General features: G+C 37.4%; 1 protein-coding gene across 1 annotated transcript in view; it reads right to left on the reverse strand.

The window, feature by feature from the left end:
• Positions 1–1,359: 1,359 nt before the first annotated feature.
• The window catches only part of ADAMTS3 (ADAM metallopeptidase with thrombospondin type 1 motif 3), a 137,903-nt gene continuing 111,881 nt past the window's right edge, over positions 1,360–27,381 (reverse strand). The window contains exons 13-19 of the mRNA XM_021719284.1: positions 25,130–25,210; positions 23,227–23,390; positions 17,434–17,599; positions 14,085–14,217; positions 12,193–12,400; positions 9,777–9,894; positions 1,360–4,099 (exon numbers count right to left, since the gene is read on the reverse strand). Coding sequence (XP_021574959.1) covers positions 3,531–4,099; positions 9,777–9,894; positions 12,193–12,400; positions 14,085–14,217; positions 17,434–17,599; positions 23,227–23,390; positions 25,130–25,210 — 1,439 coding nt within the window. The 3' untranslated portion in view covers positions 1,360–3,530. The remainder of the gene's footprint in view (positions 4,100–9,776; positions 9,895–12,192; positions 12,401–14,084; positions 14,218–17,433; positions 17,600–23,226; positions 23,391–25,129; positions 25,211–27,381) is intronic.

The raw sequence follows: 27,381 nt of genomic DNA on the forward strand, positions 1-27,381 counted from the left end.
TTTGACTATTACTTGCAAAAGGAAAGTAGGCATAATTAACTAAAATTCTTCAAAATCAATGACTGGAGATTATTTTTAATGAGTTTATCCTATCTATTTTTAAGCTAAATTTTTTCTTTAGATTCCTGAAATCCTGTTGTTTACCATCCTCAATGGCATATAGTGACCATGATTCAAACTAGGTGTGGATCCAAGAGGAAAGCTGTAGTTTAGTTGTCTAACAAGATGAGGACAAGGACAAAGACTTAACATTAATACTTAATATTTATTGCGAGCTATTATGTGTTAGGCCCTGTGCTAGCAGCTTTACCTATGTGATCTCATCTCTTCTAGCAATCATGCAATGTTGTGTAATGATTTTGGCTCCCATGTACAGATGAGGAAACTGAAACTGAGTGAGGATGTGCAAGGCCATTCAGGTATGAAGTGACAGGTAGAGATCAAAACAGAGCCCGCCACCATAGTTCAGACTGGAAACCACTGCACTATGACATAGCAAAAGCCTTCCACTGTGATGTTCCTTCCACCCCAGACTCCTGAGTCAGGTTTCCCTCAATCCTCAAGTAATCAGGGTTCAAGACTTGCAGTCAGCTTTTATTTAAAAATCATTCTGAGATTGTCTGTTTTAAAAACAGAAGCACCTCTCTTCTCAGAAATATTAGCATTATGGCAAACTTTCCTCATCTTTTTCATGATTCTATGGGACAGACTTTAGCAGAAAGTCACCTACCACAATTTATTTTGTTTTTACTTTATTATGTATATATAAACATATTTATGTAAATATGTATGTATAGACACATATATGTAAATGTGTGTATAATGTATATATTTGGAGTCAAACATATACATACCTGTAAATAACATGTATATAATATATACATTTTGAGTCAAGTTCTCATTCTGTCACCTAGAATGGGGTGCAATGGCACAATCACAGCTCACCGCAGCCTTGACCTCCTCGGCTCAGGCAATCTTCCCACCTCAGCCTGCCAAGTAGCTGGGACTACAGGTATACACCACCATGCTTGGCTAATTTGTTTGATTTGTTTTGTAGAAAGGTCTAGCAATGTTGCCCAGGCTGGTCTTGAACTCCTGGACTCAAGTGATCCTTTGGTCTCAGCTTTCCAAAATGTTGGAATTGCAGGTGTGAGACACTATGCCTGGCCTTTCTTTGATTTTTTAAAAAATTATGATATACCCTAGTATGAAAACAGGAGACATTGTCACTTAACTTTAGTCTTTCAAAAAGGCACAAGTAGCAAAAGAATTTGATGCCAATTTACTTCCTAGAATGAAAGAACACATTCTATTAATGCTGTGATGAATCTAATGATACAATTCAGAGAGAATCAGATCTATATTTTCTTAACATTTTTATTGCTATGTGCTCCCAATACAACAAACAGCATCAGTAGTGTACACTTTGATAAAAAGGAATTTTTAGCTTAGTAGAAAAGAAAGCTTGAGGGTCAGAAAGATAATGAATATGTACATCTTTATGGGAGGTGTATGTGTGAGACCATCTTTCTCCATATTCCCTTGTGGACCAGATGTATGCACACGCAAGTAAACTAGAGAGAATTTCATTAAAGGAAAAATTTTAGGGGAAAAAAAAAGACTTAAGACTCTGGGATTGTTTTACTATCTGGAATCACTTAATTCATTTGACCTTCAAAAATTCTTGCACAAAGTAGCAGCGATTCTTTAGAGGTATAGAATCAATAGGTTAAGCTGTTAGTTTACAATGGTTAAAACGCAAAAGTTCTTGGACTTCCTGCACTTTGGGAGGTCAACATATTTACATATAAGTTTGCATAATATATTTTTAGATAGCTCAGATACTGACTTCAAAAACATTATGCTTATAACACTCATCTTTCTTTTCTAAGTGTAATTTACAAAGTTATTTCTCTCACAAACTTTTTTTAAATGGTTCTAATTCACTATTTTATTAAACAACTAGCTGAGTTCTTACAGTTTAATGTTTCCTTGTAGGGGAACAAGTCACCAATTTAATATCAACTACTTAAAAAATATAAAATGTTCACATAACATCAGATTTGTTCAATTTTAGCTTTCCAAGTTGGCTGTGGTAGTTTGAATAAATTTTTCCTCTATGCACAGAACAAAGCATGCATCTCTAATCATGTCTGTCTCTCTAGTTTACCAAAATATGTCATTGCTATTAGTGTTAAGTATTTAGTACATAAAAATACTATAATGAAAAAAAACAACTTTTAATAAATATCTTCGGTTCTGAATTCTATATACAAGTACTTTACATCTACTCCCTGGAGAGAGCATTTCTGGCTTGGTTGTGAGCAAGGTGATCACTGACATAAATTACTAGCACATTATTGCAGTCAGATGCATTGTGGTTGTGAACATTTGAATATGAACCATGCAGAAAATAAATACCTCAACCTTGATAAATACTTTTTTGAACTTGCTTCCAAAGCCCTGAAGCCTTACTATCTTTGAATGTCAATTCTAGATTGGTAATACTTTGCTCAGCTAACAACATACAAACAAGTTATCTCAAAATAATTTCCTTTGTGATTATTACAGTACATTGAGCATAGCTGTTTGTATATATCAGCAACAGGAAAATAAAGACAAAAACACAAAAACATAGGACACCTCAATGGCACCTACTGAGGTCTTGATAAGACTTTTACTCTTATCTTGCACAGGCTCATTTACTGTTCCCTGTGACCATAAGTATACTAAAACATCAGTCATGTTCCTTTTAATTATAAGAATAGAAGGCAATAAGTAAGCTAAGATCTGTATGTCTGTAGTTTTTCTTTTTCTGTAATTTAGATTTCACATTGTTGATTCAACAAAACCATACAATAAAACCTTCTGTATCATCAGTAGCTGTATTCTAACTTCTCCTTTGTAATATTCTGCTTTGAAAATCAACCTATAGAATGTCAAATAAGGCAATACTCAATGACAGGCACCTAGAACATCCAGAAATGTAATATAGTAAACAATCATTAGAGAACACATCTCTTAAAATAATACTGATTTCTGCAATATACAGTATTTACACAACAGCTGCAAATTTGCTCATATAATATTTCTAATATAGATAAATAAGAATACAAGTCTAAAAATTCTTTGCTCCTTTTTCAAAATTTCATGTTAAAGTGTAAACCATTGGTATCTCTTTTTTATTTTTACTGTACTTTTTTAAAACAAACAAAAAAATCAGCTGATGTGCATAATTGGTTCCAGTCCCTTTTCTGCTTCAGAGAGTGACCAACACTTAGCAATGTATTTTTCTTCTGTTAATAATCTTTGGTGCTTTCTTCCAATGAATTCTGGTAAATTAGCCAATGCGGAACAAAAGAAGGATGAAAGCAACTAGAAAGTGAACCAGCACTTTTTGTCCTTCCACTTACAGCTAAAATGGGTTGATGATCTATGGAAATTTCACTTTAAACAAGCATATGCACCATGGGGAGAGGGATGTTGTCCAGGTTTCCCTCTGATTTCCAGTCTTTTTTGGTTCATGTTTCTCATCTTTCTAAGATGGATGATCTTATCGGACGTCTCTTGTCAATACTCTTTTCATCTTTCTTTGAGGTTCTTGCCTGAGAAGAAGCACCTGTTGCATCATGGGTTGCAAGGAAGGAAGCAGCAGACACAGGTGAAGCTGAATGGAGGTGGCCATTCTTGGTGGGCGTGGATGACGGTACTGAGACCAGTCTCACCATCTTACTTCCTACCTGCTGCGCCCTCCTCTGGAGTAAGTTAGCACCATCAGGTTTACTGTTTGGCCTGAAAGCAGCGTATGTGTTTGGACCTCCCAAAGCAGAGATGCTACCCAAAGATTTCTTCTCAGCATCGGTCTCTGAATGATAAGGAACCAAAGATGTAGGCATCACTAGAGATCCAGGGAGGTCACTAGGGTTAAAGATAACATCCTCATGAGTTTCAGCAGCTTCTAGAAGGTATGGTGGTGGCAGAGTGCTACTGCGCTTGCTACATGACTCACAACATAACTTGTTATAACCAGGTATGGAGCAGTATCGGGCCAGCACCTCCATTTGACAGAATATGGATTTGTCTCCCAAACATGGCTCATCTGCAAAAATCAAAAGAAAACAAAGTAACACATCATCAAAACATAAAGTAAAAGGAGGGAAGAAATTAAAATGGTTAATGAACGCAAAAAGATTTCAGTGAAATCTGACATCAGTGAGTCTTTGCATTACAGATATGAACATGAGGATGAATTCACTGAAAGCCTTGGAAGTAGTACTTTATCTTCACGCTACTTGTGATGTTCACCATTTTAGTATCTCTATCAGGAGTCTTCAGACCACCAAGGGTATGTTTTCTCCTAGTCAACACACATATCTGATTACAGATTGAGAAAAGAGGGTTTGCTTAGCCTTATAGTTGACATTTTAGGATACAAAGGGGCATCTTTTTCAAATGTTATAATATTGTGTCTCCCTGGTGGTCTACTGGTTAGGATTCAGTGCTCTCAAATGGTATTTCTGGCTTTCTTATAGGGTACTCTCTATATTAATGCAAATTTAAAATAAAAATAAATACTAAAGGCCTATTGGAACTAAATAAATCTTAAAAATGTATTACCCAAAGAAAAATGAAAATAACATTTTGATTAAAAGAATATTCTCCAGCGTGAATGCAATAGTTTCATGTTTACTATGGAATATTCTCAGGTTATTTGTTATTTGACAGTACAGATTTGGGTAAAGTGTGCCAACTTTCTCATGAATAATTCATGTTCTTTAACTTCATTGAATGAATAGTACTTTTTGTTTAAAGGGTAGTAAATAACACCCATGAAAATTAATTTCATTGAATTAACAGTACTGTTATATATAAAGGGTACTAAATGAACACTCATAAAATGTTTGATAACATCTAAGGCAACACTTATAAAACACTTTACACTTTACTTTAAAATTCTATTGATTGCACGTTACAAGAACTAGATTATAGAAACCCAAATACTAAGCTCACAAAAATGTTATTAGTTAGTACCTATTTTTACTCATCCTAGGGCATATCCTATAAAATAGTGCCATATCTTATGGCTTTCTAAATGCAGAACTGCTGTACACTGTAGCATCCATGCAGATGTGCAAAACAGAAAGACTGGCCCCGTGTGCATTTAATAAAAACACAAATTGTAAATCATGGCATGTATATCATAGAATCACTTAGAATTACAATGTATTATTGAGTAATATTATATTGCTAGGTAAGAACCTACTATATAACTTCCAAGGAAAGTAAAAAATTCTTTCTCTGAAGTTTAAAAAAGAAAGAGTAAGTTGGCAAGAGCAACAGAGGACTAAAATTACCATCTTTGTTAGAGTTTAATACTATGTCCACCTTCCAATTTGTGAAATGACTCACATTTGCTTGACATTTACAAGTCTACTATATAGTATAATGTATCTGAATATTTCATATTAGCTAAAGTCATCATCTAATTATGTTGTGAATGCCTGGGAATTACATTAATGGGTATCACCTCAACTATCAATTCCTCTTCATTTGCAAGGTACTTTTTCCTACCTATCTTAAAATAAGGAAGTGTCTTCTTTCTGTATGCTTATGGCTCTAGGCCCTGGGATGAGAGGTCCTTACCTGACCCTGTACTCTCTTTTTTTCTCTGACCCCTTGCCCTCAGGAACCCCATTCAGGAGTCCATGTAAGAGGCTCCTTTTTCTAAGTGTGAGGACGATCTATGGCACTGCAGAGTTCTGTACACAGCCTGGGCCTCATTGGAGCCTGAGTATATTTCTGTGCAGAGAAGGAAAAGGGTGAAATATTCTGAGAAAAAACAAGTACATGCAAGGGAATGCATCAACCTTGTGGTAATCTTCTAGGGATAGAAGGGAAGAACTTAAAGGTAAACAATTAAATAGTACAGTCAAAATGGGGCCAATGTCAATTTCTCAACCAACTCATTATTGACAAAGCCTCCAATAACCACTGCGGAGAGAAGAACCTATTCAGTAAGTGATGATGGGAAAACTGGCTGACCACATGCAGAAGATTAAAACAGAACCCCCTACCTATCACCATACACAAAAATTAACTCTAAATGGATCAGAGAACTAAACGTAAAACCTCAAACTATAAGAATCTTAGAAAATGCAGGAGACGCCCTTATGGAAATTGGAACTGGAAACCAATTCCTGATCAAAATTCTAAGTGCCCATACCATAAGAAATAAGATAGACAAGTGGGACCTCATCAAACCAATGAGCTTCTGCAAAGCAAAAGAAACCATCAAGAGAACAGGGAGACAGCCCACAGAATGGGAAAAAATATTTGCCAACTGTGTATCTTACAAAGCCCTAACATCTAAGATCTACAAGGAACTCAAACGCACTGAAAGGAAAAAAACAAACAGCCCATTAAAAAGTGGCAAAAGACATGAAGAGATACTTCTCAAAAGAAGATATATGGGCAGCCAACAGACACATGAAAAAGTGCTCAGCTTCACTCATCATCAGAGAGATGCAAATCAAAACCACATTGAGATACCACTTAACCTCAGTAGGAGTGGCCATCATTAATAAAACAACAACAGATGCTGGCAAGGATGCAGAGAAAAAGGAATGCTTCTACACTGCTGGTGGGAATCCAAACTAATGCAACCTCTTTGGAAGACAGCGTGGCGGTTTCTGAAAGAACTAGAAATTGACCTTCCACATGACCCAGCAATCCCCTTATTGGGATTATACCCAGAGGAACTCAAATCATTCTACAAAAAAGATTGTTTGTTGCGACTCTATTCACAATATTAAAAACATGGAACCAACCATGCTGCCCATCAAAGTTGGACTGGATTAAAAAATGTGGTACATAAACACAATGGAATATTATGCAGCCCTAAAGAAGGACAAACATATGGACTTCGCAGCAATTTGGATGGATTTAGAGTCTGTCATACTCAGTGATCTATCACAGAAACAAAGAACAGAGTACCATATGTTCTCACTCAAACCTAACTTGAACAATTATAATACTATACGAAAGGGATTGGAAGCACTGGGAAACTGCGGGGCGGGGGGCACACCTCATCAACAAGGGTACCTGCATAACGAACATTTGTATACCTAACCTTGAACTGTACTCCACATCTTTAAAATAAAAAAAAGAACAACAACAAAAAAATGGGGCCAATGACACAGAGTCACATGGAAAAAAAAATCAATCATTATAATTCAGGAAACTTTTCAGCCTCAAATCATTTTAAAGAGTTCTAAAAAAGAGTTAACATGTGATATCAAAAGGTCATTTGGTTCTAATAGCAGTTTGAGACTCTTATAGCAAGCATTACTTATTTTATTGAAATACAGTAGAAATATGTCACCCTTTAGTATTCTTGGAGTTGGCCGTTGGGCCTAGATGTCAGAGAAGCTGAAAGAAATGTGGAATCACTAATATAGTTATGCTCTCTTACTGCTCCTTGGATTTATAATTTAAAAAACATTTTCTTCTGGCTAAAGAAGGAGAATCAAGAAAATTATTGCTGACCACAGGGCACGTTTACAGAAAAACACAGCTATACTAGCTATTAAAATCAATAAAGCTTACTCACAAAGTGTTTAGCCTCCCAACAGTAATGACAACATAAAAATAAATATTATGGTGACAGTATATTTTAAAACTTATGATTCGGTACAATGTGTTCTTTTGGCTTTGACTTGAGTTTTGAGTTTTGAAGTATATTTTCCAAAGTAAAATGATTCAATATATAGGTCCTATGTCTCCCCCGCATGGTCATACTTGTTCTTGCCATTACACGTTTCAAATGAACACTTATAATGAAATAATTTATAAGGTGTAAAGCTTTGACGTCTGAAATGTCCTCAACACATAAAACATTTGATAACATAATGCCTTGCCAATTTTCTTGACAAAAAGAAATATCATTCAGCAGATGTAATATTCAATCAATATCTTACTTATACTGTTGGGGCCCAAGGAAAAAGCAACTCCTTGAGTCTTGGGTCTTCTAGTGTGTCAAAGCAGCACCTACAGTTGTCAGGGCATGAATTTAGGACCAAGAAAATAAAGGAGGGAGAAAAAGTGTGAGACAAGGAAAGAGAGAGTGATACAGACAGACAGACAGGAGAGAGGGAGATGAAGAAAGAGAGATCTGGAAAGAGACAGTAACACAGGAAGAGGAAAAAACAGAGCAGTGGAGGTGACAGAGAGAGAGAGCGAGAGAGAGAGATAAGAGAGGAAGAGACAGACACAGGAAGTAAAAGAGATGGAGCACACAGAGAGGCTGGACAAAAGAGTGGAAAAAGGTGGGCACTAGGATCTGAATGTTTGTGTCCCATCAAAATTCATATATTGAAACCTAACCCCCAAGAAGTAGGGCCTCTGGAAGGTGACTAGGTTACGAAGGTAGAGCCCCAGTGAATGGGATTAGTACCTTAGAAAAATAAAAGAGGCTCAAGGGAGCTCCCCAGCACTTTCTACCATGTGAGGACTAAGCCACAAGGCACTATCCATGAAGACCTCCCCAGACATCAAATCTGCTGATGTCTTGACCTTGAACTTCCCTCCCTTCAGAACTGTGAGTGCTACATTTCTGAATTTTATAAACACCCAGTCTCAGTATTTTGTTATAGCAGCTGGAATAGACTAAGACAATGGGGGAGATAAGAGACAGGAAGAGACAGAGAGGTGGGAGAGATAAAGAGGTAGAGACAGAGAGTGGGAAAGACAGGGGGTGAAGAGAGAGAAAGAGAAAGAAAGAGGGTGAAGGAAGGACACTGAAAATAGGGAGAAAAAGAAAGAGAAAAATGGAATAGAGAAAGAGGGAGAAGAGAAAGAGAGGGAAGGAAAGAGGACAGAGTCAAGAAGTGACAGGAGAAGAAAGAGAAGATGGCAGGGAAAGAGAATAACAGGAGGTAGAGTCAGGGAGACTCAGGAGAGGAAGGGAAAGCACAAAGAAAGATGAAGGACTAGAAAGCACATATGACAGACACAGAACCATGAGGTAACATACAGGCGGCAGAGACAGTGCATCAGAGACAGAGAGCAAGGCAGACACCAAAAATAAAGGAGAGATAGGAGAGGGCAAATGGCGACACAGAGAAAACAGAGAGGAACAGAGTCAGAGGCAAATGGAGAATAACAGAGAAGGCAAGAGGCAGAGTGATAGAGACTGAAGCCATCCAACAGACCTTGTTCATTTTAAAACAGCAAAGTGATCTATAGTTTAAAGAAAGCATGTTTTGCTTTTGCAATACAGCAAATTGGTAGGTCAGACAAATGATACATTTTAGCATATGTGCGAGGTGCCTATTTTGAAGTCACTTGATAAGGACAGATAGTTACTGGAAATAGCTTGAGTTGAGTGACATGTCTGAACTGAATAATTTTAGTGCAATATTTCAAACTCTTCTGCAAATGAATAATGATGTGAAGTTATAGTGGAAGAATATGGCAGGAAAAAAGAAGTAGCCCTCACTAGCAACCCAAATTGCCAGAAGCTACATATACACACCACTCCAGCATCGCCACCTAGGAGAAATATCAGGGCTGCAGTGGCTATGAGAGTTATGTAGTATTGGGCATTGCCTCTGATGCCAATCTTAAAGAACCATATCAGGTCATATTTTATGGGTGTTTTCCTTTGGCTATTTGTCAAGAAGCAAAAGTAAATTCCACACTGTATTCTGAAAGGAAAGCTGCTTCTTGAGGTTTAAAAACATTATCAGAGCAGTGAAGTCCATCAGTGTCACACCTACCATTACAGGGAGGCAGCTGACAGGCTCTGACCGACTCAGGCTTTTCGCCTTCGCAGTGGTCCCCCGCCCTGCACAGGACCTGTCTCACCTCTGTTCCTTCACCGCAGGTTACGGAGCACTGCAGAAACAAAGGCTGCAGTTACAGACGTTTATTCCACCAAGACCATGCACAAACATCCCTACAAACACACACACACACACACACACACACACACACACACACCTCTACAAACACACACAAAGACACAGCCCTGGGGTTCTTTCTCTGTTGAAGTGATGCTGCACAGTGGTTTTGAAGAAAGACAAGGCAATACTGAGTTTATACCCCGACTCCGTTACTTACCAGCCTGGACACATTGCTTTTTCTCTATGAACCTCCACTTCCTTATCTAATGGAAAGCTGGGGTAATAATACCTGCCTTCTAGGACTGTTGGAGAATTAAACAGAGGCAAAGGAAACAAGACATGCAAATCCGCAGCAAAAAAACTGGCACCTACTGGGCATTCTATATGAAAGAAGCCACTATGTTGAAATATAAGTAGCCCCCACTAGAAACCCAAATTGCCAGGAGTTACGTATACACACCACAGCTGTCACTTCAGCATCAGCACCTAAGAGAAATATCAGGGCTGCCGTGGTTGTGATAGTTATATTGTATAGGACATCACTCTAATGTCGATCTTAAAGAACCATATGAGATCATATTTTACAGGTGTTTTCCTTTGGTTACTTCTCAATAAGCAAAAGTAAATTCTATATCATATTCTGAAAGAAAAGCTGCCTTTTGAGGTCTGAAAACATCGTCAGATGATGGTAATGCCCGCTGTGGTTCCTAAATACAGTAGTAATGCATGTTTTCTGGGAGCCAGTTATGGTACTGAGATCTCTACTTCTTCGTCTTCCTAACAGGTGGCAACATTTACAGATAGGCTACTGTGGTTAATATAACCTCCTTTCCTCCCATGTCCCCTGATTCCTTATTTTGAGTCTTTAGAAATACTCAAGACAAGTGACAATGCAGATAATGTAACACTGAGTCAGCCAGTCACCCAACAGATGTCACCTGGACAGGTGACAGATGCCAGGCACCGGCTAAGTATTAGGGGAGCAAAGCACACTAGTTCTGAGGAATGTGTGCACTAGTGACAAGTACAGACTCAGACACAGTGCTCTGACATGAACAGTAATGCCAAAGGTGAGTTGTGGTGTCTTTTGCAGGCAGAAGAGGAAGTGTTGGGAAAGACACCACCTAGAAGGTGGTCATCGAGAGCCTTGGTGGATGAGGGAGAGACTCTTAGATGGAAGAGTGAGGAGGTAAGAGGCTTGAACAAGCATGGTCTGTTTGGAACAGTGAGATGTGTACTCAAACTGGGACAAAGCGTTGGAATGACGAAAGGCAGAAGAAAAAGAGCTAGGGCAGTGTCAAGTGGAGCAGGTCCCAGTATTCAGTGTCAGGGGTTTATGATTTCTCCTGTAGGAATGTGGAGGTCAACAAAGGTATTAGACAGAACAGACACCTTTCAAACTCCTCTATGCCACCAAACCTGGTTTCCCTTGCCAACTCATCATAAATTCACGTACTGTTTTTGGTTTCTTTTTGTTTTTGAGTCAGAGTCTCACTCTGTTGTCCAGGCTGGAGTGCAGGGGTATGCTCACAGCCCCCGCAGCCTTGACCTGCTGGGGTCAGGCAGCAGGCACCTTCCAAGTAGCTGGAACTACAGGCACATGCCACTTTGCAGGGCTAATTTTTTGATTTATTGTAGAAATAAGGTCTCGCCAAGTTGCACAGGTTGGTTTCAAACCTGTGGGCTCAGGCAATCCTCTCACCTCCACCTCCCAAAGAACAGGTATGACAGGCATGAACCACCGCACCTGGCCTGAATATATAGTAGTTATTAAAAGACTTTTTCTCCTAAAACATTTGGAACCACACTGGGATTTAGAGCAGTATTTTTTTTTTTTTTTGAGTCAGCGTCTCACTCTGTCGCCCAGGCTAGAGTGCAGTGGTATGCTCATGACCACTGCAGCCTCGACCTGCTGGGCTTAGGTGATCCTTTCACCTCAGCCTTCCAAGTATCTGGAACTATAGGCACATGCCACTCCACTGGGCTAATTTTTTGATTTATTGTAGCAATGAGGTCTCGCCGAGTTGCCTAGGTTGATCTCAAACCTGTGGGCTCAGACAATCCTCTTGCCTCTGCCTCCCAAAGTGCTGGGATGACAGGTGTGAACCACCAGGCCCAGCCTACATACTGTTTTAAACTATTAATTTTTCCTAACACCTCCAGGTGATTACATAATATGCAACAGTTTCTCAGTTCACACACAGTCTACCTGATGTGTAAGCCAAATTAAAATATGCTACACATGCTTATATGTACACTTTCCAGGCACTCACAGAATTCACACACCCACCTCATTCCAGGGCCCTGTTTTCCACTGGGCTGGGCAGGGCACTCTGTTACAGGGCTGGCGGCTCTCGGGACGGTCACCAGAGCAGTACTTGCTGTGCACAGAGCGGTTGGTACCATCGTGGAGCGGCTGAAGACAGCGTACGGTGCGAAGCTGATAGCCAGAACTCCCACAGGTTTTGGTGCAGTGTTCCCACTCTTCTGCCACCCAGCTGTGGGCAGAGAGGGTTAAGATTGAACACCATCATTGGAAGGTTAGTGTGAGCCTTCCTATGCTGTGAAGACTTTTCCATTCTCTAAGTCACTTGCAACCTCTTGGGGGCACACCACAGTTCAGGAAGTGGTTTCAGAAAGATGTTTTTGAGATCTGTTGTGCAGCATGGTGACTGCAGTTGACAATAACGGAATACATATTTCAAAATTGCTGAGAGTAGATTTTAAATGCTTGTGCCACAAAAGAATGGTAATTATATAATACGATAGGTTAACTAGCTTGATGTAATCATTCCATAATATAGGCATATATGAAAACATCACATTGTACCCTATAAATACACACAATTATTATTTTTCAATTTAAACAAGTCTAAAAGTACACAACACGATGGATGAGTAAAGGTGAGCACCGGCAATTTCATCACTGAACTTTCAGGACAGTTGGAACAAAATAAGATCCTACAAACTTTAAAAGACAAACAAACAAAAACACATCATGTAGAAAGAACTGAGAATCAGAATGGCAACTGACTTTTCAACAGCAGCACTGGGGTCTAGAAAATAATTAAACAAACTTTTTGAGATTCTGAGGGATAATACATAATTTGGAAGTATATAAATATGTGTTTGTGTCCAAATGATCAAAAGTGAGAGAAGAAAGATTTCTTATATAATCATATGCTTTTACTTTTCTTATATTCTTTTCTTAGAAGTCTAAAATTTTAATTCATATGTAAAATTTACTTTGTATGTAATTTTTTAATGAAGCTGCTGGAAGAGGAGACCTACCACAATGAATAAATGAATGAACCAAGAGATAAAAAACTAAAACAGCAGCAGCAGCAGCAACAACAACAACAACAAAAACCAGGAAACAAGAGATACCATAGAAGAGAGAGGTTGTGGGAGTCCCTAGGAATATGATGAAAAGAACCCCCAGGATGAAAGCTGGTGAAAAGTCCAGGATGGAGCTGGAACACAGAGTTCTCCCTCTTCTTCAAGAACCTTTCTATCTCTATGAAGATGAAAGTGGCAGGATACTTGGATGTTTAGTATTTGGAGGCCATTAATACTCAGGAAGAGAATATGGAAATGAATTAGTGAAAAGTAGCAGAAAACAAAAACATAAAAATCAAGACATTCATTTATTCTAAAAGAAACAAAATTTTACATGAAAGGAAACATAATAATCAGAGTATGCTATGTGTTAAAAGATATACATAAACCCTAAATATTCACATCAGTAAAGGGTGCGTTAGAGCAATATTGAAAGTAGTAGGGAAGAAAAAGTGTGGGCTGTGGGTGTGCATTTGGAGAGGGGTCAAAAAATAATGTTAAATCCTAAGATTTTAAATGGAAAATTCAATATATAATATCTAACTCCTCCCCCCCAAAAAAGTCAAGGAATAGAAGCAAGAATATTTTACTTAGTGAGATGAAAACAATTAATTACCAAACATTGAAAGAAACCTAACATTTGGAAGTGGTTGTTTTGGAGGACCAGGATTATGGTAAAAGGCAAGGAACTTCAGTTTTATATAATTACTATGAAGTGATGTGACTACTTAAACCTGGTACACGTGCAGTATTGACAAGACATACAATTAAAATTAGAAAAAGTTAAAGACTTTGAAGTCATTATTTTGCTCTCAGGATTTGATAGTTAAAATAAATGCTTACAGTGGATGTGTACACTCTTGAATATTGCACATTCGTCTAATAGGTTTCGGCTTTTTGCTGGCCTCACAGAAGCTGCGATGGACCATCTTATTATCACTTTTCCTACGACACCCATATTTAGTGTATTGGAAACCTGGAAAAGGAAATATATTTCTTTGGATTTAATCAATTATTATATATTTTATTATTCACTCACTCATGTATGCATTCATTCGTTCATTCATCCAATAAATTACATGTTGAGTGTATACAGTAAGTCAGAAACTTCAATATGCGCCGAAGGTCCCAAAGAAAATGAAATCAACTAAAGTCCGTATCTTTTCAGAGCCTACATTTACTTTTTAATTGCATACTAGACACTATACACAGTCTGGTGTGAGAGAGATATAAAGACCACCGTGACAATATCTAGGGACATAGGTGTTTACAGGGTTGTGAAAATAATTTTCTGTAAAGGGCATCAAAGGACACAGAGGGAAAGACCTCTCACTTGGAGGAGGGGCAGGGAAAGCTCATAGGTTCAGTACTGCCTTCAAATAGTGTGGGGTCAAGGAAATGAAGCAGAATTATTTCCAAACAAAGAAAATAACATATGGAAAATGGCAGTTCTTCAGATAGATAAAATATCACATGTGAAGACATCCGGAGACAGGTAAGGTTCAGACTTCGAAAAGCTTCAGGGCCAGACAAGTGTTCAGACGTTATCCTGAAAGTCTCAGGGAGTGACTGAAGGAAGTCACCCAACCATCAACTTTCATAGCTATAAGTGCATCATATATATAGCATATATATTTATTTATTATATATCATATATTAATTAATTCTATAGAATATAGAATGCTATATAATGTATAGATAATCTAAAATATATGACGTATGTATTCAATTTAGCCATATATGTTTCATTTCAAACTTATTAAAAAGTTGTAACAAAAGCACAATGAAAATCTGCATTCCTCGTATCTAGATTAATCTTTTATTACCACGTGACCACACTTGCTATATTTCTTTGTATATTATATATATAATTTTGCTGAACCATTTGAGAGTGTCAGACATCCTACCCTTCACTTCTAAATGCTTCAGCACATATTTCATAACAAGCACATTCTCTTATATAATGCAATATAATTTCCACAATCAGGAAATTTAACATAATGCTGTTATCTGATATACAGACCATATTCAAAAACGTTCAATTGTCTTTATAACATTCTTTATGGAAATGCTTTTCCAATCAAGGATCATATGTTGCATTTAAATGTCATGCTTCTTTGGCCTCCATCAATTGAAAATGATTTTTTAACTTCTTTTTGTCTTTCATGGCATTTACTAATTTTGAAATGTATAAGCCAGTTGCTTTGTAAAATATTCTGCAATTGGGGTCTATTTAATTGTGTCCTAATGACAAGACTCAGGTTACAGTATTCACTTTTGGCAAGAATACTACCTAAAGTGATGTTGTATCTTCAAGGAAACACATTAGGAGACAGAAGGATTTTAATCAAGGAAATAACATAATTCTACTCATTCATGCATGCATGCATTCTTTCAAGAAAGATTAAACTGGAAATAAAGGAAGAAAAGAACATCAAGGTGAGTTGACTAATTAAAAGGCTGTTAAATTCATCTTCCCTTCCAAAATAGTGAAGGAAGTCTGGTGAGGAAAGAACAGATATGGAAGCTATGGAGGAGATATAGCCCACAAATCTTGTGACCAAGTAGATGATGTGAGTACAGCAGAGGGAAAATCCAAATTCGACAAGCATCTTGTAATGGATAAAGAAGTACCATTTAGCCAGGCTCGGTGGCTCAGCCTGTAATCCCGCACCTTTGGGAGGCTGAGGTGAGTGGATTGCCTGAGCCTGCGGGTTCGAGACCTGCCTGGGCAGCGAGACCTCATCTCTACAATAAATCCAAAAATCAGCTGGGCATGGTAGCGCATGCCTGTAATTCCAGCTACTCGGAAGGCTGAGGCAGAAGGATCGCCGGAGCCCAGCAGGTCGAAGCTGCGGTGGCCGGGAGTGGCCACTGCACTCCAGTCTGGGTGACAGAGTGAGACCCCAACTCAAAAAAAAAAAAAAAAGAAGTACCATTTAAAATAATTAAGTAAATATATTGTATGCACCTTCAAAAAAACACTTTAGAGATGTATCCTTGAACTTAAAATTATAAAATAAATGGTTTACACAGGGGTTCTCTACTAAGAACATTTGTTTTTGTTGTCATTCTCAATTATTCACTGCCATTTTTGTGGCAGCCCCTTGTCTTCTCTTGCCCATGGGGGATCATTGTGTCTAGGTCAGGTTGCTACTGCAGCACTTGTTCAGACAAGAGGAGAAATGATGGGAGAAACTGAGAAACTCTGAGTCCAGTTTGGTGTATTTACTCTAGAGAGGGCAGAGAGGCAGCATCTTGTGGGGAGTGAGAGCACGTGCTCAGAAGCCAGGCTACCTGGGTTTGAACCCAGTGATCTCAGACAAATTGCTTATCTTCTCTGTACTTCAGTTTGGCCACCAGCACAAGAGCGATAAGTGCAGTACCAATATCAAAAGGCCATTGCAAGTATTCATGCATGGATACAGAAAGCATTCAGAACAGCCTCCGGTTCCAAATACATAGCAAAGTCAGTTACACAGTCACGTAACTAACAGCTCTTCTATTATTAACACTGATGGAAATGTATAGATATAGAAAGCAAAATTGGAGAAGAAAGGGGAGAAGCAGAGTACACGGAATTTGAGAGCATTCTGGAGTTTGGGAGGAGTAAAGTGATTAAAGTAACTAGAGTGAAGGCATGACATAAAGAACTGAAGAGAAAAGGGCAAGATGATTTTAAGGACTATTATTATTATTATTATTTTGAACCAGAGTCTCACTCAGTCAACCAGCCTGAAGTGCAGGAGCACACTCATGGCCATCGCATCCTCGACCTGCTGAGCTCAGGCCATCTTTCTGCCTCAGCCTTCCAGGGAGCTGGAACCACAGGCGCGCACCACCACACCCAGCTAACTTTTTTTAATTTATTGTGAGACAAGGTCTCCCCGTATTGTCCAGGTTGGTCTCATACCCCTGAGCTTAGGCAAATCCTCTCACCTCTACCTCCCAAAGTGCTGGGATTACAGACATGAGCCACCGTGCCCAGGGTAAGGTATATCATTGTTATGAATAGAATCCTATCTTTTGCTGATTCTGAGATTTTGGTAAAAAGTGCCTTATATTTGTGTTTTGGTTGTTATGCGTGGTATTTTTCAGGTTGTATCCTCAATTAGAGACAATTCTTAAGGTAGAAGCAAGATTGGCTTTTATATGAATTACATTGTAATATAATAAATCTGTTTGTTGTTACCTCCACCACAGGGTTTGGAACACTGAGACCAGCTCTTCAAAGCCCACTCAAAAGTATCTAATTCTTCCTGGATGACATTGTTGCTGTTGATTGTAGGTACAGAGTCTTCATGGATGATGTACTTATATGTCAGGCTAGAGCGGGTATCATTCTCTTGAGGTATAATCTAACACACACATGAAATCGATATGTAAATCACCTGAGAGTATTTAAAATTTCAAATATTTCAGAAAATTTCAAATATTTCAGAATACTGCTCTTATTAAATCTGAAAAACTTCCAAGCAATTTTTCAAAGTATGTTTTCATTCATATCAACTGAAGTATAAGTATGTCTTGTTTAAGAAAAAAATGCAAATATATACCATTCTTTGAACATAAAAATATTAAAAGTCCCATACATGGAGGAGTAAAACTTTGTATTATAAATATAATAATTTTGTAAGAGTCACTATAGGTTTCCTTAAATTATACCATCTCCCTAGTTCATTTTAAGATTGCTTTTCAGAATAAATTTTCTTTACGAAGATAAAGATGATAATGTTTTCTACAGAAAATACATGTTATAAAAAGTATAAAAAATAAAAATCATCCATAATTCTACCTAAATAGAGAAAACCAGTTCCTCTTGTTATTTTGGAATAGTCCCTCAAGATGCTTATATTGTGTGTGTGATGTATGTGTGTGTGTGTGTGTGTGTGTGTGTGTGTGTGTGTGTAGCGCGTGTGGTGTGCTGTGTGTGTTGTGTGGTATGTGTGAGGTGTGTGTGGGTGGTGGGTGTGTGGTATGTGTGTGCACATGCAGTGCATGGTGTGTGGTGTAGATGTGTGTGTTCAGACATATATCCTTTTCCTGCCTTGCATATTTCATGTAATGTGTCATGCACATTTTCTAAGATAGGAAATATTCTTTGAAACGTGCTTTTAAATGTCAGTGCAGTCTTAATCCTAAAGGTGTTATTTACTATTGTTAATAAGTAAATGGTTATATTAACTTATTAACAAATATTTGTATTAATTAGAAGTTCCCCTCATTTTGTGGGGATTTCTGATTTTCTCAGTAGGTTATGAAGTGTACAAGCACTTTTTATAGTTCATATGATAGACTGGTGAATGGCCCTCCAGAATGGTTAGAACAATTGTTGATTCAATACAGAGCATAAATGAAAGTGTCCATTCAACACCACATATTACATAATTTTCACCTTCATTAATTGGATAAGGAGATCATTATTTGTAGAATTTGACTTTTATAAGTTTATTACTCACTTATATTTTGTCTACCATATACTGCATGACTGCTAGTCTTTTTCTCTTCTAAGTAATGGGGGTACTAAAGTTATTCATTCTTTTTTGTAATAAGAATTGCACATACTTCCTGAGTTTTTATCTGTCGTTTAATTTTATTTTGGGCAAAGCAGTTTTTTAAAAAAAATTAATCTTCATGTAGCTTTCATAGGCTTATACCAATTATACAAAGGGAGAAACACATACAATTCATTGGTATGTTAAACTAAACTTCTAGGTACAACCTCTATTTAATAAGTAAAATAATACTAAACCCATTGAGGTGAAGGACCTGCGCATCTGGATTCTGTTCTTTTTTTCCTCTTAGTCTTTGTTTTTAAAAACAGTATTAAAAAAACAAGCACTAGCCCTTGGATTCAGACCAGATAGCTCATTCTTTCAGTCCCAGACAGGCAAGTCACCATACTCCGGGGCTCCAAACCTGGGCTCTCAGTTCTTTGGAGAGGAAAATAAACGTCATGAAGATAGAGTACTGCTGGTCCACACCCCACTCTCCTAGCTATAAATCTCCTATCTCCAGCCCACACCATTCCCTGTGGCCAGATCACAATCAGGGGTTAAGACTTGAGGCAGTCTGTCATTGTGGCTAGGCTACAAGGCTTGGAAACCAGATACCTGCATTGCTGGAGAAGAAGGCAATTTATGTGAAGTAAAGCCTCTGACCTTCAGTCATTCACACTTAAAATAAGTTAAATAATATTTTGATTAGCATATATTTTTCTATAGAATCATCTAACCTATGAAAGAGAAGAGTCCAGAAACAGACTCAGATAAATGTGGACAATTAATTTTTTTTCCTCTTTTTTTTTCTTTTAAGAGATGAGGTCTTGCTATGTTGCCCAGGCTGGTCTCAAACTCCCGGGTTCAAGAGATTCTCCCACCTGGGCCTCTCAAAGTGCTGAGATTACAGTTGTGAGCCACTGAGCCTGATGTGGACAATTAATTTTTAACATAAATGAAAAGGCAATTTAATGGAGAAAGGACAGTCTTTTCAACAAATAGTGCTGAAACAACTCAACATTGCGATGGTTTCAAAAATATGCCTAAGATTAGGTTAAAAAAGATCGACTCTGGTCTTGGTTGCACTGTCTCACTTTCTCTTCCACTTGAAGCACTTGCTCTGGTGTAAGTTAGTTTCATATTGTAAAGACACTTCAGCCTATGGAGAAGTTCAGGTGGTGAGGAACTGAAGAATGCCAACCACTACATGGGAAAGATTGTGAACACTCTTCAGGGGCCTTTCAATAACCATGTGACTGAGCTTGGAAACAGCATCACCCCCCATCAAACCTTGAGTTGGCTGTTGCCACAGCTGACAGGAACCTCATGAGATCACCCGAGCCAGGACTAGCCAGTTAAACTGTTTCCAGATACGTGATCCACAGGAATAAGAGATAAATTTTGCTTGTGTTTAGTCCCTGCGTTTGGGGGCAATTTGTTTGGCTGCCATAGCAAACTAATAATATTGTTATCCATAAGCAGAAATAAGAACCTAACATTTTATACAAGATTAACTTAAAATGGTCAATAAACCTAAAACTAAAATGCAAAATAGAAAACTTTTACCAAAAAATAGTCGGAGAAAATATTTTGATGCTGGATTAGGCAAAAAATTATTTTGTAACACCAATATCTCAATTTATAAAAAAATTAACAAATTGGACTTCAGGAAAACTACCATATTTGCTCTATGAAAGAAACTACTAAGAAAAGGAGAAGACAAGCTACAGACTAGAAGAAAACATTTGCAAATTATGTATTTCACACAGGTCTAATATTGAGTATAAAAAGAACTCCCAAAAAGCAAAAAGAAAAAATACCAACTTTCATTAACAATGGGCAAAATATTCAAACAGACACTCCAAAAGAGAAATAATTTTCAAGAAAAAAAGACTTAAAAATTGGGTGGGAAAATGTGACTTTAGACTAGTATAATTTTTAATAGGGAATTCAACAAATATATATTATACATAAAAACAGGATTCAATGATGCATTTCAAATCAAGTAGGTTTCTTCTCCTGCCTTCCTAATAGTAAAAATTATAAAACTGGGAAGGATATATGTGGGAACTTTCTCTTCTTTTTCTTTCTTTCTTTTTTTGCAATGGATAACATGGTAAAAGACAATAATCCTTGTGAGAAGTGAAACAAACCAGGTCTTGCTTCCTGATAGGGTCTGGGCCCTGGCACAACAAGTAGGAGCCCAAGCCAAGCCTAGCAGTCTCCCTGAGCTGAGGAGACAAGAGATCAGAGTTTGGAACTTACAGGGAAGGGCACTAAAGAAGATGGGGCTGCAGAGAGGGGTAGCTTCGGAATCTACATGAGTTCTTGACGGAGGGCTAGTCTGGGCATGTCCTGACCAAGCACTAGGTATGAGGGTCTGCTTGGGGAGGAACTGAGATACCAGAAGCCAGGTGGGGCTGAGTCCTACAGGCTCTTATTGAGCCAGAGTCGAGAGGCCACACTAACACTTAGGGTATTCAGTTTAAGGCACCAGAAAGGCCATGTAAATGAGCAGAACAACACTGAAACAGACCAGCCCCAATAAAGGATAAAACCAGACCTCACAGGATCAGGAGGATCTGACAATCACTTAACTGCCTGCTAGAGCAAAACCTAACACTGTACAGTTGATCATCCATAATATCCAGTGGACAAGAAAATAACTGTGAGAAGCAGAAAATGTGATCTAATTTTAAAAAAGAAACAGAAAACACAAAGACCCAGAACTTAAAGGGTAAGTTAGACGTAATGAGTGAATGTATATGGAAATTTCAGCCGAAAAATGGAAATCACAGAAAGAACCAAATGGAAATTCTAGAGAAGAAAAGTACACCACATGATATGAAAATTCACTGGATATGCTCAGGGACAGATTGGAGATCACATAAGAGAAACAGACAATGAACTTAAACAGAGCACAATACAAATTATCCAATTTGAAAAACTTATTTTTTAAAAGATTATAAAGATGGAAAGAGGCTGAGACATGTGGAACAACTTCAACTAATTTAACATAAAAACGTAAATGAGTTCCGGGAGTAAAGAAGAGAGAGATGAGAGGGAAAAGAAACAACTAACTTGAAGACATTATGGAGAAAATTTACCCAAATTTGGTGAAAAACATTAACTTTCAGAGCCAAGATTCTGAATGAACCCCAAGCATAAGACACACAGAGAACACCGCAAACTAAGTATATCATAGACAAACCACTAAACAAAACAAAAAGATAAAGAGAAAAACCTTTCAAAACAGCCAGGGAAAACTGACACGTTACACACAGAGCAGCAATATAAAAGAGGCTTCTTGTCAGACATGATGGATTCTAGAAGACAACCATTAGATGAGTTAGTATGGCTCCTGTATATTGGCCCTTAGTTTATTTCTTCACAGAGGCTGAGATCTGTTAGCTCAAAAGCCCACTGACACCAAACACATTTTTACGCATCCAGTTGTTTTCAAAGTAGTCCCAAACAAGAAGAGATGTAGCCATTCAGCACAAGCATGCTTTGTGTACATCTAAGAAACTTCATCCAACAGCTACTAGGTATAAGACCACTCTGTAGCTATAAGGAGCCCACTCTGCTGCTGCTCTTGGAGTCCTGCCACCCACGACGCTCCCTCTGTTGTGCTGCTGGATGACATCACCTAGGCACATAGGCCACCTCTTGGTCCTTCCTTCCCCATTTGCAAACCTGCTAAGGCCTCACCCAAATCAAGCTTGTGTGTTCTATTGCCACCTTGTGGTCATCTTTTTCTTCGTTCAAATCCGTTAAACTTCCTACAAGATGGTAAAAACATCTTTAAAATGCTGAAAGAAACTCAAAACTAGCAACCCAAAGTCCATATCTAGTAAAGTTATCCTTTAAAAAATGAGAGTGAAATAAAAATACGTTCAGATAACTGAAAGCTGAGAGAGATTATTTGCGAGTACGACCACATCCCAAGAAATGCTAAAGGAAGGTCTTTATACTAAAGGAAAGTGAAACTAGATGAAGTCAGATCTACAAGGTGGGATTAAGAGCATCAGGAATGATAAACATGTGGGTAAATATTAAAATATACTTTTTCTTTTCTTGTCTTTAAAAAATAACTAATTACTTAAGTCAAATAAATCATCATGAACTCTTCAGTTGGAAATGTACATAAAATAAGTTACACGACAATGTTGCATAAAGAGTCAGAGTAAAATAATGGAATGATTTAAAAAAGAAACAAAATATTCAATGTTCGGGGGGGGGGGTGGGATTGGCAATTGAGGGAAACTGCCAGGGGAAGGGGGCATACCTCATCATCAAGGGTACATGCATAATGAACATTTGTATACCTAACCCTGAATTGTACCCTACGTCTTCAAACTAAAAAAATTAAATAAATAAATAAACACATACATGTTCAAGGTGAAAGCATTTTCAGATAAATTAATTATAAAATGATCATTATCATCCATGATAATTATCACTCATGAGCCTGTAATGCCACATACCAAAACAATAACAGGATCATGTAAGGGTCCATCAGTGTGAAGAGTTTCAACGTCATCTTCAATGTTATAATCCCACTCCACACCAAGATCGATGAAGGTCCGTGACTTGGCTTCCTCCCCTTTGCCATTTAAAATATAGTGTCCTGTTGCTTGGTTCTTAATAGCTAGAGGAAGAAAAATGAGTAACCAGTATACATCTTATTTGATCATACAGTAGTGTTGATGATCCATAGCAAGTCTATTACTTTCTATATATCAGTGACCACGTTCCTTTATTAGCATCAAGCAATCAAAAGGAGGGTTAGCGCTGCTATTCCTCCTATTTTCTTCATTAGGCATTCAAAACTTTTAAGAAGCATCCCTAACTTGTCAAAAACAATGGCAAGATGGTTAAGTAGGAGAAAATAATGTTTGCAAATATTCCCATTTGAAAACATTGTCAAAGAGGTTAACAGTTTTAACTCGTGCATCCTGTAAACTTCCTCAGAAAACTGGAAACATTTTGAAAGTGATAGATACTTCTCCAGTAATTAAGACAAACAATTTGTGCTAGGATAGCATGTAATGGCTTCTTTATGTGTATTTCTTTAAAGTTGGTCAAAATATTTACAGCTACCCAACACAGTTGAAGTATTTTTTCAGGCCAATAATTTTATTCTTATGATTATAAAATTTCAAAGCCATATCAATTACTTATATAATTTTTTAAAAGCTGCCTACTGCTGATAGAATTCTTAATATATTATATACTATATATTATGAAATAAAGTACTTCTTTAGTGAGTAAAATTAATAAAGGGGGATTTTAAATGTTGGAGGTGTTTATCAGTATATAATGGTAAGTTAGAAAACAAAATTTCATAGGTTACTAACATTATTGAAAATGTATGGAAAACATAAGTAATTTTAATTAAATACATTTATTCTTCTTGAGTTTTTAAACTAGTCTAATTTTTCCAAGGATAATAAACTGAATTTTAGAATAAAGAATAAAAAAATTAAAATACTGGTGATGGAACTATAGCTGACTGCTAGACTGTAATAGTATCTAGCAGTAAATATAATTTAAATGTTTAAAAAAACCCTATGAAACACTTTAATTCTTTTTTTTTTTTTAAGTCACACAAGAAAGCAGTTTACTACAGATTTTCCAGGGGTTGATTGATGATACCTTAGTTTCAGAAATCTTCTTAGTGCTTTTATAGGCCAAGAAATATGTGAAAGCTATGCTTACACTGGTACATATACTTTCAATATAAAATTCCCTAAAGTGACATTTTTACGTAATCCTTTCCTAAAGAAAATAAGGAAGAAAATAATTCCTCCTTTAGAAATTATCATCAGCTATGCAAATAGATCTACATGTGCCATTCAAAATCCTGACACATGTCAGATACTAGAAAAAATTAAGATTAGGGTAAGTAAAATTCACCTGTGGTTACTTTTCAGTCAAATAACATAAAATGCAATAAAAATAAGGGAATGCATACAGTATGATATCAATCAAAATATCAGAACTCATTTGAAAAAATAAATATGACAAATGTTTCTTATATTTCTTAATTAAGTGTATTTATTAACATATTTATTTTTCTTATTTCCTATTACAGAGCAAAAAATGCACAACAAATACAAACATATCAAATGATTTTCCTTCATGTAATTATGACCTAACCCCAATTTCTACCCAAAATTATTTGGGTATTTCTTGTTTTAAAGTAAAAATAGTTGGGAGAAATGACCAACATAAATCATATAATATTCAATGAATGCATTTACATAGATTTTGATTCTTAACATACATACATATATATACATACACTCATATATATATATATGACTTCTTTGACATATCAATGTCTGAGTGCATATTAAAGCAGAGCAAGCAGACAGAAACACTTACCAAGAATATGAGGAGAAGCCTCGTCTTCTTGGATTAACACATGTCTAGCCCCAGGGGGTATATCAAACATCTTAAGGTACCCTTTGCATGTGTAGTAAAGATTGTAGGAAGCAAAGAAAACAAAAGCAACAACCATGGTTAGTCGAGCGCTACCTTCTTACTGCTCCTGCATGCAGAAGACTGCATCCATAAATTTAAAGAAGCAGTTTCAGAAATTAACTTTTAAAGCATTGGTAGCTTTTGTGGCATCCAGTATAAGATTAGAAGAAAATTTTTTTAATTAAAGGAATACAAAAGTTAATCTTGTTACCAACTTATTAGTCACTTATTTGTGTTGATCTACAAATGGAGTCAACATCAATTCAGGCAAATACTATACTTTTCTGTGTCCCTCTCTGTGACCCTAGTTTTCTAAACCACCTTGGTGAAATGGGGCCAACTTTTAGTGAAAGTTCACTTAGGCAGTGTAATTCTTGAGTTATTTTATCTTATGCTATTTTGTTTTAAAGCCTAAGTGGCAGGTAGATAGCTCAACTTCTCATGATTGAAACATTTTCATACTTAAAAACCTTATTTTATTCTTAAGAAATTATAAAGAAAAAAAAGAGTGTTTTCATTTTTATTGTGATCAGTCTTCACTTTAAATCTTTAAACAAGTTTTATGATGGGACTATTTTAAAATTATTGTTGTAGATTTGACCAAATTATTTGGTTGAAAATTTGTGCAAGTCGTGTCATGAATTGCTTTTATGGGCACCCTCGCCTCAAAACATTTGGGTTTTTTTTGAGTTGGAGTCTCACTCTGTCACCCAGACTGGAGTGCAGTGGACGCTCCTGGCCACTGCAGCCTCCACCTGCTGGGCTCTGGCAATCCTTCCGCCTCAGCCTTCCAAGTAGCTGGAACTACAGGCATGTGCTACCATGCCCAGCTCATTTTTTAAAAATTTATTGTAGAGATGAGGTCTCACCAAGTTGCCCAGGTGGGTCTCGAACCCCTGCGCTCAGGAAATTCACTCACCTCGGCCTCCCAAAGCACGAGATTACAGGCTGAGCCACCGAGCCCAGCTACCTCAAAACATTTTAAGCCAGAAATAATAAAATCAAGATGCTGAATTGGTTACTTTGAGTTTTAAAATCAGATATCATTCTTATTACTATAAATGTCTTATACCACAATTCTTCTTAATATTGTCATATGTCTTTTTTTTTTTGAGTTGGAGTCTCACTCTGTCGCCCAGACTGGAGTGCAGTGGCCACTCCTGGCCACCGCAGCCTAGACCTGCTGGGCTCCGGCGATCCTTCCGCCTCAGTCTTCCAAGTAGCCGGAATTACAGGCATGCGCTACCACACCCTGCTGATTTTTTGATTTATTGTAGAGATGAGGTCTCGCTGCCCAGGCGGGTCTCGAAACCGCGGGCCCAGGCAATCCACTCACCTCAGCCTCCCAAAGGCGCGGGATTACAGGCTGAGCCACCAAGCCCGGCTGTCATATGTCTTAAAAATTACTTAGAATTCAGGCTAAAACTATAAATCAACAATAGGTCAAATAGAGAGAACATGATGTATCTCATTACCATAAAAAATAACAACATAGAAAAATTATGCAGCCTGAGCCTATAGTACATTATGAAATATCCAATTCATATTCTAGAGATGAATATTGACAGAAAATCAGTTATCAATACACAATGTTTGATGGGATCAGAAAAAAATGTGTTTTTTGTGATTTGCATAGGTACAATAACATGTACCTATGGGTAGGTTTACCCAACTTTTTCACACTATTTATTAGTGTTCTAGCTACACAGAGTAGTCATTTTAGGATCAGGGTTTGCAGTACTTTTGCCTGGGATAAAGTCCAACACATGAAATGTACCATGTTTGCCTGAGTATGCAATGGCTAGAAGTAACAAGTTTAAGATGCCAAGTATAGGAAAACAGCTTGATGCCATTTATGGATGCCCATCTTTCTGCAGTTTGCTACAACTTACCCAGTACATTTTTAGCTTCTCTTGTTTCAGCAAGAGAAATATTACGAGCTCCTTTGGGTAAAGTGAAAGCGCCTCTCGTCTTCCCTTAAATAGAATGTCTTTAATTAGTGGAGATTTCATGTTTATCAAAGTCTTACTCTCTCATTGACTATCCCATAAGCTGTGCATTTTATTAAGAAAGATATAAAATATGTTCTATAATTTTATATGTTGAGGTCAAAATGCATTGTAACTGTTAGCTAATGCCAACAAACTTAATAG

The sequence above is a fragment of the Carlito syrichta genome, unplaced genomic scaffold (genome assembly GCF_000164805.1).
Source record: "Carlito syrichta isolate Samal-C Ts95f unplaced genomic scaffold, Tarsius_syrichta-2.0.1 Scaffold314354, whole genome shotgun sequence".
NCBI classification, from domain to species: domain Eukaryota; kingdom Metazoa; phylum Chordata; class Mammalia; order Primates; family Tarsiidae; genus Carlito; species Carlito syrichta.